The following is a 14,631-nucleotide window of genomic DNA, read 5'->3' as shown; positions in this document are numbered from 1 at the left end:
GTACTGTTAATAAGATTATGATTATAAAATAAATACCAAGATCTATGCACCTTCAAAAAGGAAGGAAAACCCCTTAACCCAAGCCTTGTATTATTCAGTATCTTTGCAGGGAAATTAAATTACTTCAGTATGTCAGAATTTTCCACTTCAGATGTCTGAAATACCAGCTGTGGAATTTCTTTTGTAGGAATAAAATATCTATTTATTTTTGGAACCATATATGATTACTAGTATTAGTAATTAGATGTCTTAATTTAACATCCATTTTGGCCTCCCTATTAATGAAGAATGAATATTTGAGAAGTACCAATCAGTATCAAATTGAAAATGTGTGTAATTCAGTTTTTCTGCAGCCATTTACTATTGTTTTTAATATCCAATCATGAAGAGATTGAATGATTAAGTATTTTTTTGCTTACAGTTTCTTGGTTCTATATCAGTAACATTTGTAATATTTAAGAAATTTTTAAAGTACAATAAAGCACTCTTAATTACTTCAGATCATCAGAATATTTAGAAACAAGCTTCTCACAGAATTACTTTAGAAAACTATTGTGGTTCAGGGATATTCAACCCAACATTCCAAAGAATGAACTCCCATTTTATTTAAACATTACTTGCAAATAAAACCAATTGACAAGTCCTGTGGCTGTCTGTAATACATTTGTGACTCTAAAATATTTCAGAATCCAATCAGCATTCTGCTAGACAGGAAGAGAAGTTCTAACCTGAGGACACCTGAAATTATTTAACATTAACCTAAGTATGGAACAGTTGACCTCACTGCTCTAAGAGCCAGTGCTTAAAAGAAAATAATGTAACTTTCAATCACAATAAGCACTTCAATTTTCAGTACACTTTTTTACATTTTAAAAAATACCTCAGGAACTGCAGCTTCCATTAGGAGAGGTGGAGATATACATCCACCTTCCTGGTTAATTCCTATTGGCTGATACAAGACTTCAGATGGTTGCAGATACAGGAGTGGAGGTGAAGAGGTAGGAGACTGAAATAAAACACATTATTCTAAATCATAAATTTTATAATTTAAGCAGGATAAAGAGAAAAGTTTAGTTTACAGTCTTCTTTGCTACATACAAACAAAAGATCAAACTTAAAGTGTCAAATTAATCTTTGATAATCTAAAGAAACTGAGAGGGAAGTGGATAGAAAGGTGAGGTAGTAGGAGAAAAAAAAAGTCCTTACATTTATGTGGTTTTCAGATTTTATTCACATTTTGGAGAGCATTGCAAAATCCTAAAACTTGTAAAATTCACATTTAATCTCGAAATCACAGAAACATACTACAGTTCAATTTTCCCTTGTAACACTGTTACACTAGCAAAACAAGTTTTTTGTTTTAAATTAATTAGAATAACTCAGTTCAGCACCCTGATTTCAAAGCAGTGGATTGATCTATTAGAGTGGAACAGACCATAACTGGAGGAGGCTGGTTGCTATTAAAGCAATGAGGCTGCATTGTAACACTCAAGCTTAAGGGACTTGGTCCTCCTTTCAGGTTCAAACCCCGAGTTCCTCAAGCATCAAGATTTCCATATTAAGCTGCTCTTTCACAAAACAGATAAACTCTTCCCACAAAATGACCAAGTTAACAATATCTTCTTCCTACTTCATGAGCCTGGGTCTAATTTCACCCAGTGTGTGTCCATGTGCTTCTGCTAACTCTACCCCATGAAATGTCACACTTATCAGTTAATTGGTAAGTTAATATCCATTTCTTTAATCAGGTGAAATTTGGCAGTTTTTACCTGCTTCTAAAGGATTTGTTAGGTAATTTGATATAAATATTTTGCTAAATGGGAGGGGAGGGGAAGGTGTTTTCTTTACATCAGATTTATATGTAATGTTTCAACAGATGCTATTTTATGCCTTCTGTTGTAGCAGTAAATGTTAAAAATACATTGCTAAAATACGGCAATTAATACTAACTTCAACCAGGTTGTGAATAGTGGGAAATCTCACTCTTAGATAAGCACAGCATACCTTTAAACTAGGTGAAAAGTAATGATAAAATGCTGCAACTATGAACTGTATTTACCTGTGGAACAGACCACTGCCACTGACTTGAAAGACACAGTGTTGGTGCCTAAAATTGAACAAGAACATATCACTAATGGGGTGAAGAACAAATACACATAGAATACTATTATTCTCGAATCTGTAATTAATTATCAACGAAAAAGAGGAAATGCAATTTTCATTAAGCCCCAAATTATTCATCATTTTACTTATTTAAATTCAGCCTCCAACTTGACCATTTCATAAACTTCAAAAACACTCAGGTTCTCAACAGAGGTGCTCAGAGCACATGAAACAATAGACCCAAACTGGACCACTAAAAAATGTGGCTTTCAGGGAAAGGTCTTTTATGATGAGAAGGGTCAAGTAGAGGAAGAGGTTCTCTAGAAACGTTGTGTGCAATCTTCATAATTGGAGCTACTTATAACCCAAGTGGACAAGTACGCAAGAAACCTGTTCTAACCAACCCTACTCTGAGCAGGAGTTTGGCTTAGATGATAAGCCAGCTGCCCTGCAACACAAAAGAAAATGTAATTTACTAAACTTTCATGTAGTTACATAAGCAGAATACACTGTATTCTACTGAAAAGTCATAAATGAAGTTAAAATATGTTTCACACTACTATTACCAACTATTTCTTCAGAATAAACAGACTTGGGACAGTGCTGCAAATAGTACTGGAGGATTAGTGATGATCTGAAAACCATTTTCAAACAGATACCTGATAATGGTACGTAGGAGACTGATAAACAGGTGGAGCAACCATCACAGGTGAACTGGAAACAGAGCGAGACTTCAAAAGAAAAGAAGTTACAAATCTTAATGCAGCAATTTGATAAACTGTCACTCCTTTTACACACACTACTAAGGAGTACTATGATAGTGAAGCACCCCCCATCCTTTTGAAAATGATTCACAAAATTTTAACTTACACTTAAGCTGCTTCAAATCCAGTGCCTCTAACAGCTTATGTTAGATCAAACAAAAACCTCTGGCATACTCACACCTTTCTAGAAAGCACTAGGCCATCACTACCTAGAGATAGTAGAACTTATTCCTGGGGCAAGGCCAAGACTCATTATGAACTATCCTGGTCACACCAAAGGCAAAGTGCTTTGTAGAAACAAAATAAACTGAAGTGTTATTAAAAAAAAACAGCAAACCAAGAAACACAAAATAAAGTCTAAAATAAGGAAGCCATTTAAACATCTAGCATGAGGCATAGCTGAAGAAAATGAAGCAGAAGGGAACCTGAAAACACTTCAGCTATCCTGGTTCATAGAAAAACATAAATACCAAAATAAATTCCTTACTGGCCATGGCTGCTGAACAGGAGAGACTTCAGATGTATGAAAATAAGCTACTCCATTATGGTAAACATATGGATATCCACTCGAAGTGGTCAAGTACATTGTACCAGCTTCTGGTGATACAGGAGTAGTTGCATACATTGTACCAGCTTGTGGTGTCACAGCAGAACCTGGAATAAATATTTTAAAACTTATTTACATATAACTTTTTTCAGATGTGTACACCATGAGAAAAAAGAGAAGATCACTTTTTATCATCACAGAAAGAAAACATTCAAAGGAAAGAACATGGAGCAGCTTGTCTAATGCCATCTCAATTCCCTCTCAAACACAATAATGAAAGCAGATGGCCACAGGATGTCCTCAGAGCTAGATGGGAAAGGCTGCAGAAGATGACATCCAAACAAATAATTAAACACAACACATAATATAGGGAGATTTCTGGAGAGAAAAAAAAAGGGGAAATTAATTCTGTAACTGAAACTGAAATCACAAAATAGTAGTATAGTACACAAAAAAAATCAGGAAGAACACAGTATAAACAACATCGAGTAAGTTTAGTTTTTCATTTTGCCTTGCAAAGGTAAAAACCACCATGAAGTGCCATTTTATGAGCAGCCAGAACACTGCAGAGATCACCAGAATGCTCAGTGGAAGACCAAGGGTCCCACAGAGATTCAAGAGCTTTTATTGATAGTAAGAGTTTGACTTTTTTCCTAGAAAAGCCTTAAGACACCTGGATACAACACAGCTGAAATATTACCCATAGACAGGCTAAGATGTCTGTTAGGATAATGTTAAGCATGCCTTAGGAAAACTAAAGGCTGCTTTAGCTCCAGTAAGCAATCTAGAATAGCACTTACTGGTATCTCAGATGAGATCAACACAATTCCATGGCCAGCAATCCTGTCCACTAGCTACCAAGTAATTTGCACAAACTTCACAAACTTTCTGCCAGTGTTGAATAAGTTTCTGGCAAAGAAAAAAGAAATCTTCCTCATCAAACACAGAAAACTCACTGACGAAAAAATACATTTTGATGCTGGGGAAAAGCAAACCAAGTGGCTCTCCCAAGTATGTTCAAAGCTCTCACCCCAAATGATCCTATGACAGAAGAGCTTACAGTTTACTGTCCAGCTCTCCGATTCTGTGGAATGTGATGGAATCCACAGCTCCACAGTGACATTTTAAGTCCAGGTGTTCTGGCCTTACAAGCCCAAGAGCTGCAGTAGGACAAAGCATCCTGGTGACTGAGATACACTGAGCATGAGAGCAGACATAATGAAACCAGGCCCTACAATGTGTCTGGATGCCAATATGATCTTGTATCACAGATCTATCCTAGGCATAAGAGACAACAAGTAGCTGAACAGGTCCACAAATAAAGACCTCAAAAGAACACAGCAGCTTTCTCTAAAAACCTTTTTTAAAAGATTTTTGGTTTACACCTCTATTGCCTCATGTCTCAAAACACAGAGATACACACCTTTTCTATCAATTTACACATTCATTATGAAAGTCAACTCCCACAAGTTGACTCTTCCCACAAGAGCTTCCATAAGTCAGGCAACACAACTGAGAAAATACAAGTGAAGGATGGAAAGTGAAATAAAGTACAGCAAGAAAATGGCATACACTCTCACAATGATGACTGAGCAAAGATTATACTGAATAATTTCTAGAGCAAAGAAACTATAGAGTTGGAACAAGTATTCCATTTCCCCTGGGCAAATAATAACCCAGACACTTACCCAAGGGAAAAGGGCATACTTAGGCACAAGCAGAAGATGAGGCAAGCTTCCTGTCTTCAGCAAGCGTGTCTGCACCAACAGCATTACAACATGTGAACCACTTCTAACAGAGCACAACAAACAAAAGAAAACTTCAGGATTAAATCAACGTTCTTCTGTGTTCTGGTTTCAGAATGAAGATGAGCAAATGAAGACCAGGTACCTCTTGGTTAAAAACTTATATTCATATTGACAATACACAAATGCAAGTAAAAATACATACGAGCATTAGGACTCCGCACTTGTTTTCTTATTGCTGGTCCAATATTCAATTTCTTATCCTTATAGTTGAGTTTTTTAGCCTAGAATTAAAGAAATAAAACATTATTATTTTTTACATAGATCTAGGCATCTGAGAACTTAAAAATAACTTACTAGGTTAGAAACACTGAGCAAGAGAGCAGTTATGTTGAAACCAGATCCTAGGATATGTGTCTGGAACCTGGTGAAACTCCTAAAGGTCTGTTTTTAATACTACACATAGTAGACTGCAACATAAAAGGAAGTTCTGGAGACATTACTCTAAATAGAAGAGTAGGACAAAAGAAAAAAAAAATCAGCATATAATCAGAATTTCATATTAAAAACTCAAGAGTAAAAAACAAAACCCCATTAATTTAATATAAAATTTGAAGCCTAGAAACTCAGCTGAAGATGGAAAAATACCTAGATGCTACATGAGGTTAAAGATGAATATGAAATAGAAATGTGCAAAGATGAAAAAGATGATAAAATTGTAGGACATCTAAATTAAGGAATTTAGAGTAGGCAAAGTAAAACATCAGTAAGACTTTACATGGAGTAGCCTTTCAGTTGCAAAAAGGGCAAAATGGTACCATTTACAAAATGGTACTCAGTACCATTGGTATTGAGAAATAAAGCAATTTTAAAAAAGCCAGAGCAAGACAGCCAGCTGACTCAAGAAGCTGGCTGCTTGCATACTTTTTTAGCTCCATTAAATTAAACCAAAAGTTTGGAATTTTCAACATTTTAACCAGCCTTCTAATTGTGAGAAGGCAATTTGCATATGTGTCAGATCCCATTTTCTTGGGTTTTTTTTAACTTGCACATTGATACCCTCTTGTGAATGAGTAACTTCTGACTGACAGATGTCTCCAATACGTTCCACCCAAAATACAAGAGCACATATTTCACAAAACCAAATGAACTCAAGAGCTGACCATGTCTCAAGGGAGGCTCTACAAGGAGCATCAAGACAGAAACATAGCTAAGAGAAGCAAAAATTAAACTACTTGAGCTACATCACTGAAGCCTTCAAGGGAGCCCAATTGTTACGAAAAAGAATTAAATTAAGGTTGACAAACCAACATGGCAGAATAAAAGACAGCAGTTATCTTTCTAATTTCCACAAAAAAAATCTTGACAGCAGTGGAATGTGAAGGATAAAGTTTTCATAACTCTACATATACTACAGCCTAAGAAAATAAAGATATATATTGAAGTCAAAAGTAGTACTGTGAACTAGAATTTCCTTCCTTAGTTCCAGAATATCTCAGTATAAATCTTATCTTAGAGCTCTAAATCTTACCTTAGATCTCTTTAAACAATTTTAACTATCAGACCAAACTTATCTTCAAATGCAACTTGGCAAACAGAGGACCAGAGTACTCAGGTCTGGTACAAAAGTAATTAATTCAATTAAGAGACAACAACAATGGGGACTGCCACTTACATCTTGTAAAATCTTCTGAGCCTCCTCTTGGGTTTCAAATGTAACAAAGCCATACCTAAACAAAAATGACAGAAGCTAAGCCTCTGAAGTTTCTATTTACAAACACAGCACATAGTTACTTGATGTACAGTACAAGTGACATTACAAGGTAAATTAATGGGTATAAAACCTCTGGAAGTAAAGACTGAATTAACAATTGCATTCTTAGCACCTTTTAAATTACATTCAAGTATGTGGCAATACACCACTGAATGACCAGCTGTTCTTGTTACTCAGCCTATGTCTAAAATTCCTTCATTGCTATTGAACAAAAATTTTGATCTAAACCCTTCATTTGTTGAGGTGACCAAAGATGAGACACTTGAGATTTTTTTCAAAGTTAATATTACACTGTAATTCATAGTATAGCTCCCACCTAGTTCACCAACAATTGTGAATGCTCCCCACTGCCACAAGCACAATTCATTATTTTAAACGGAGTTCTCAGAAAAAGCAGTGATGCAGCCATTATCTGTGAATTCTCCTGTAATTCTTAACAGAATTAGCATTAAAAAGAGTTCTGTGGAGGTCAAGGATGGAGCAATTCTCATACTTCGTGACATAGTGTCTTTTATCATACCTCTTCTAACAGCTGCAATAAATCAAACAGGCTTTCAACTCAGAACTGCTTTTCCAACCCCCTCAATTTATTCCCAGAGTAATGTTGGTGGCACTGCCAGTGCAAAGCAATTATCTGAATGTACACAACACATATACAGAAAACCAAAAACACCTTTCTCCCCCCTCCAATAAATCTAACTTCCTAAATTTCAAATGTTTTTGAAATCTTTGAAATGTGAAATGTGTATTTCTGTACACATGATTTGTTAGGGTTATGGTTAATTTCTCAGGGTCACATTACAGAAGGTATGAGATTCTGCCTCTCCCACCACCAGATTAGATTTTGCAATACAAGGTTATCATTCTTTGTGAGCATTTGTGTGCTAATTTTAATACAGACGTTCAATACATCTGACCAGCTGTACTTTGAAATTTGTGGGTTTTTCTTGTATTGGCTTCTCTAAACTGGAAACATTTCCAAGTTAAAAGAAGACAAAATATTCTCCTGCTTGGGATCCTACCTACACAGACTTTTCATTCTGTAGACTGTCTGGACAATAAAGTAATAAATGTAATCACAAACTTGTAAGTTTTTAAAATCACTTGTCTAGCAGAAGCAACAAAGCCTGTGCCTGGAGCTCAATAGAAATCCTAACAGCATGGAAAGTAATTATTTTCCAACATATCTGCTGTGAGACATGTTGGTAATCATAATGCATAATAATTATGTGTTACATGGACACACACACTGCAATTCTCAGATACTTACTGGAATTTACTAAAAGGGCAGGAGGCTTGGTGACAGATCTGGGACCAAGTCTCTGAAGTCATGCAAGTGCACATAACTTGCTGATACACATTAAGCTCTAACAGCATCAAACTGTCCTTACTGTTCAGGAGATAACTTTAGAGGTGGACTTGCATGCACACTCCTGTTTGCTTCAGCCCTCTTTCCCACCTTCTCTGGCAGTGCACTTCCCCATCTCATTTACATCACCATCCTTTGGGTTACAGCAATAATTTTACTATTCAATCTTAATCTTTCTCTGTATTTGCTCTTTGTCATTTCTCCTACTGGTGACTTCCAGTCTCTGTCTCCATTGTAAGTAATCATGATTTAACTCATGTTGTAAGTGATCCGATTTGTCCCCTATGCTACTGTTTCAAAAATCTTCACACAAAAATCTGTTACTGCTATGCACTCCAGCACAATCAGATGTATCTAAGCTTTTCTTGCACTTTAGGCTCCTTTCCATACTGGCTTTCAGTAATACAAATATATTTAATAATAAAATAACCTTGCTAGAATAACCTTGCACTCCAGTATTAGTCACAAAGAAAACCTGAAAAAATGGAAACTATGGATTCTGTCCTAATTGCATATAACTTCATCTTATAACAACATGACTAACAGAGTTTTAGACATTTATATAGAGATATTAAAGGGCAAGAACAGATTTCTGCACACATGAGATGACTGAAACATCAATGATAAAATACTATGAGCTATGGAAATCAATCAGATATACTATAGTCAGCTTTCTGTTATTTTCAATTTCCACAATACACTTATTCTACTGTACCGACCCCTTTGATACTCCAGCTCTGTCATTTATTATCTTCACTTCTGTCACACTGCCATACTGAGCAAAAAATCTCTTCAGGTCATTTTCATTAGTCTAGTACAGTAAATCAAGAGGGGAAAAAAAAATGTTAAAGTTGGTTTGCATAGTTATTCAATTAATTAGTTCAATATTTACCTTAAGACTATTAATGGATGTATTTTGGATGAAGTTTGCTACAAACTAATTATAACCCTGCATATCAACACAGAAGAATGAGCAAGTATGAGCCTCAGGGCTCACTTAATTACTGCATTAATTATTCAACAATAATTCTAGAAACTTCTCATTAGTAGATTTATGTAACAACTGTCCTATTACAGTTCAGATCAATGAAGCAGGTGTACTAGATCCAAATTTTAGTTTATGTTAATTACATGCTAGAGCAGTTTACAGTATGAAAAATCACTGCCATACTTTCAACTGCAACACAGCAGAGCATGTAGATATACACAGGTCACATAAATCCCCTCAAACCACAGTGATTTAGTGATCAAACCCATTGAATATACCATGATCCCTCTTTCTGAAGTGGTTTTAACATGAGAGTCTGCAAATATGTACAGGCCCACTACACGAACTCCCCACTCTAAGTAAGAAAATGTTATTTCAGTGGAGAGTGGTCTAAGTCAACTTAGAAGGAACTGCCCCCCTCCAAGTATGCAGAGAATAAAACAGCTTTCTAATGTAAAGACTCGCCTAAGCATTGGGAACACTCCTCTCCTTGTATGAGTATTTTTTTACAATGTAAGCATATATCACATATGATGCAGTAAGCATCACATTTGAGTTTTAAATTTTGTTCTACATAGCCCTTAGTTAATGCTACACCTAACACCGGGAAAAGCACAGTTATATGCTCACACCATTCATCTATACTTCTCCTTAACTTCACGTATACTAAGTACTGTTTTACTTCTAAGTTAATGACTTTGAGTGTTTGTATAAAATGGAGGGAATCCTCTCCAGCACATCAAAGGTTTATGTGCCTCATCCAAGTTGAAACCATTCGGTGCTCAAGCTGTTACCCAAGGACATAAGGGCTTGCTACACAGAACTATGAATTTGGAAAGACAAAGGTTTATGTGCAGAGCAGTGCATTGCTGAAGAATAAAAGGAAATGCTGTTCTAAGATGCACAGTGACATCTGCAAGCATCTGTAAAAACATAATATTTAGAAACTTATAGCTGCACCACTAAAGAAAGAGCTCTTCAGACCAAGATGAAAATGCTCCCAACTCTACCTTCCCTTGCTGAATTGTTTCTTTAAGTTTGAGAGACCAGGTGTTTCCTCTTAAAAATAGGAATCACTGCCATGGTGACAGACAAAATCATAAAGGAGCTTGTTAGAAAGCAAGTTAAGTTTTTGTTGATTAACTGTTTCCCTTTCTCACAAAAATAAAGTCAATAGCTTTTGCATCACCCCAGGTGACTTGAATAAGACCTTTGACTTAAAAAAAAAATACCCCCAATACTTTTCCCCATGAGATTGCCAATAGAAAGCAATTCAAGACTGACATATAAACCCTATGAGGACTAGATCAGAAATTTAAGGCTGTATTTGATATAAAGAATCATATCAAATGGAAGCGCAACTAAAATGGCCATAGAGGGTTTCATCCCTTCTATTTCCTCTCCCCTCTGCAAAAAAATCCATCTTCTTTATGATTATAAACATACTTAAACTGCTGTTGAAAATACAATTCCATAATAAATTCTGAAGTATCAGCAACTGAACCAAGAGACCCTTCAAAACAAACAATAAGTATGATAATTAATAAAAATATTGATGTTAGACAGAAAAGTAGATTAACCTTTGAAATTGCAGTGAAAACAGAAGAGAGCAAGAGAGGTCATTTCATAGCTCCAGAAATTTGTTTACTATTGGTGCAAAAAGCCACTTTAATAAAGTCCAAATGTACTGAAGGTCTTGTACATCTTAAAATATGAACTTCTCTATTTGAATTATCTCAGCCAAATAAACGAGAAGATTCTGGAATTTCTTGCATTTGTTATGCAAAATAGCCTGAGTGAATTATCAATTCTTGTTCCTCTTCCAGTGAGTCAGTACTCAAAAGGTCTCAGCCTAAGAGGATTAATGCAGGGAAGATGCTCTTGATAGGAACAAAGCAACAGCTACACAGACGAAGCACGAAGCACGTTTTGCAAGTCAATGCCTTAATTAATTATCTAAGGTGGGAAGAGAGAAAAACCTTAAGCTTATCACAAAAGCAACTGAACAAGGTAAGACTGGTGCAATGTTCACTGCTATTTAAAGATTTTAGGGAATATACAAAGGCAGGAGCATTCTAGGAATTAAGATCAATACTGCAAAATACCCAGAGAAGCTTATGTACTTATTTTAAAAACAAACTCTTGCGTTTAAGAAAATTACTATGGTGAGGAATATACACACTGTAATTCATTGTGTGAACCAGAAGTGTTAGAGGAACAAAAGCCACGGATCTATGAAACATTGTGACAGTTTATTAAATTACACTAAGTGGAAGACATAAACAAAATGTTCTACATGCTTTTCTGCCATCAGCTCTGCTGATGACAAAAGCTATCTTCTATGAAAAAAGAAAACTCTGAAGAAGTGTCAAAAGCTTCTAGCAGCTAGGTGTACAGAGTGATCTTTGTAGGACAGTTATGCAAATTAAGGCTTAAAGCTTTATTCTCTACTGTAGGTTTGGCCATTAAAGTGAAGAGGACTTGCCAACTAAACAAATACACATGACTGTGTCTCTCTTTTTTCCCCTGGTGATTTTTATACAGTTATAAATTACAATTTAGCAGCAAAAAGAGGGAAGAATACCTTAAAATCGATTCCTCCAACAAAGACACGATTTGGAATAACTGTTCCAGACCTTGGAGAACTGATCAGATTATTTAACCTCACCGGTGACGCAGTGTTGGGACATGAAGGTAAAGATTCTGTTTGCATCTGATCAGTGGCCTGATGATTCAAAGAAAACATTTTCAAAATCTTACACGTTATTTATCAGTAAATGAAACAACTCTCAACAGACAATACATACAGAATTTTTCAGAAGACACAGCAGATGCTGAACATTTACCATGTATTTTTATTCAGAATGTAGTTCAGTGTTTAAACACAAGCTCAATCTTTATGAATTCAGTAACTTAGTGAATACGCTATGGTCTGAAGTCCAGTGTTAAAACCTCTTCTAAACTGGACACCAATCTTGGTTCAATTTGCAAAGCACCCTGCTGCATAAATTTCAGTTATAAATTCTATTATACAATAGATCTCTCTACTAAAAGTCCTTATTTTAAACCTATATAGAATGGACATTTTAAACTCAATCTGTACTCTCACACACAGCTGTACGACTATTCTCTGCAACAACCTCCAGTTCATTTTCTAAGTGCAGAGCACCCATAATTCCGCCACATGAAATCAACAAGCTCCACACACCCAATGAGAACAGGTCCTGAAGACTGGTATTTTAATTCAACACCCTGTTGGCCTACAAGCACATCACACAGTGGTCTGAACAGAAATTCCCTCTGCAGAAGAGCAACCAGATTGCTCTTGCCCCAGTAAAAGGATATAACACAATGGGATGTCATAGAAACCATTATTTGGTGAAGCCTGGCTAATGTTTTAACTTCCAGCATGCTTACACTTGCAAATCATGAAACAGTTTAATTGTAAACTCTTTTCAAAACAAAATAATACTGCCTTACAAAATCAATCCTAACTGTGTAGACGATAGCCAGAATGCAGCCATGTAGTATTGTCACTAACTTCTCCAACAGGATTATTTAATATTTCAGTTACTCCTACTAATTCTAAGTAATGGGTTAATGCCATTACTGTGGATATCTTAAAGACAATAAATCCAGCTTAGTTCACACAATTTAAGTTTTAGAGAAGACACAAGTCCTTTCTGAATGTACGGAAACACAGACAGAGGAAAACCTGAGGTTGTTAACCTGGTCTGCTCAAGAGAATCTAGTGTGCACCTCTCCTCCTGGGAATACTACTCTAGAGTACTAACCTGAACAAACCCTACCTGTAGTAGGCAAGGAGCCAACACAGTCACTCCCCAGGAGGACTCGCTTTTGCAGCAAAGAACTCCTGAGGGACAAAGCAGGTTACATTCTCCACCTCTCACACCAAATACAACACCCCAACTGCACGATGATCTGGCAACTGTCTTTAGCACAAAAACTTCCAGATTCAACTATAACAATTAGCAGCACAACTGAAACGTACTCCTTACTTCAAAGACCCTAAACTGCATTGTCTCTGTACATATTTTAAGAGTTGATATATTAAAATAAGGCAGAAATGCAAATACCTCAATGGAAGAAAGGAGGAATTAATCACACCACTCAAGAACTCACAATACTGTAAACCACAGTGGGTTTTAAGTGTTACGTGTTAAAATTTGTATTGTGATAACCACCTCTTTATCAACAGTGTGGCAATAAGAAAACAGTATTAAAAAAACCAAATACGTGCCATCAGCACATCACTTACTTCTAAATATTTATTTCTACTGCTCTGTAAGCTTATTTTTTATTAATTTCCCCAAATAATACGGACATATACATTTATCAATATTTTAATCGATTACTTAGTGCATCTGGTTCGTTGGCAGAGCCGCCATATTCATTTTTACACTGAACACACCCACGGTCAGACAACCTAACTCCAGGAAGGGCTGGTGATTAAGCGCACTTCTCTCCCTAAACACCTCTATCTTCCACAGCCCGCGTGCTGCAAGGTCCGAGCCAGACCCCGCTGCCCCGGCACCGTGTCCCGCACACCCGGGGCCGCCAGCGGCTTCTCCACAGCCTGAGGCCGCTGCACACAAAATGGCGGTGCCGCGCGGGCGGGCGCGAGCCGGGGCGCCCCGGCGGGACGGCCCCGCCGCCCTCCCGCCCTCCCGTCCTCCGGGGCGGCTGCCCGGCCCCGCGGCCCCGCCGGGCTCCTCACCGCGCCCTCGGGATCCATCGGTCCTCGCAGCCGCCGCGGCCCCCAGCACGTTCGCGGCACGCGCTGTGCTCCTCAGCTCCGCCTCGCGCCCAGCTGACGCGCACCAGCCGGGGACGGGCCTAGAACGGGCGGGGCCGGCACAGACCGCCGGCGGCGCTGAGCGCGACGGAGCGGCCCTTCCACGCCCCAGCGCCCCTCCGCTGCCTTCCCCTTTCTCAAATCCCTCTGCCCGCAGTCCCCGAATGCTCTCACGGGGTCGCTGCCACGGGGCGGCCGGGCGTGCTCCTGCCGCGGCAGCGCCCCGCCTCAAGGCCCCGGCGCTGCCGTTACAGCCGCGGCTCGCGGCCGCTTGAGCCGCGGCCCCGGCGGGCGTCGGGCGGCCCAGCTGCTCTGCGCTGCCCTCCCCGCGGGTACCGAGGCGCCGGCAGCCTCCGCGCAGCAGCAGCGGGGCAGGAAGGCCTGGTGGACCTCGCTCCCCGGGGGTAGCGCTGAGGAGGGTGCCAGTACCACCCTTCCGAGCCGTGCTTGGAAGCTCTGAGTCAGCCCAGGAACCTCCCTCCAGCAATTTCCACATCACCTGCGGAGGCAGGAGACAAATCCCAG

General features: G+C 38.3%; 1 protein-coding gene across 4 annotated transcripts in view; it reads right to left on the bottom strand.

The window, feature by feature from the left end:
• BOLL (boule RNA binding protein) overlaps positions 1-14,350 on the bottom strand; it is a 28,032-nt gene extending 13,682 nt beyond the window's left edge. For 2 of the 4 annotated variants that reach the window (XM_085584624.1, XM_085584626.1), the window contains exons 1-8: positions 11,875-13,849; positions 9,022-9,113; positions 6,835-6,889; positions 5,365-5,443; positions 3,355-3,521; positions 2,763-2,834; positions 2,060-2,107; positions 881-1,006 (exon numbers count right to left, since the gene is read on the bottom strand). In XM_085584624.1, the coding sequence (XP_085440750.1) occupies positions 881-1,006; positions 2,060-2,107; positions 2,763-2,834; positions 3,355-3,521; positions 5,365-5,443; positions 6,835-6,889; positions 9,022-9,113; positions 11,875-12,036 (801 nt within the window). In that variant the 5' untranslated portion in view covers positions 12,037-13,849. Of the gene's footprint in view, positions 1-880; positions 1,007-2,059; positions 2,108-2,762; positions 2,835-3,354; positions 3,522-5,364; positions 5,444-6,834; positions 6,890-9,021; positions 9,114-11,874; positions 13,850-14,028 lie in introns of those variants that run through there. The other 2 variants (XM_085584625.1, XM_031505318.3) reach the window with 2 other exon arrangements.
• Positions 14,351-14,631: the final 281 nt, after the last annotated feature.

The sequence above is a fragment of the Lonchura striata genome, chromosome 7 (genome assembly GCF_050655825.1).
Source record: "Lonchura striata isolate lonStrDom1 chromosome 7, ASM5065582v1, whole genome shotgun sequence".
In the NCBI taxonomy this organism is placed as follows: Eukaryota; Metazoa; Chordata; class Aves; order Passeriformes; family Estrildidae; genus Lonchura; species Lonchura striata.
This window is presented reverse-complemented; position numbering and strand designations above follow the sequence as displayed.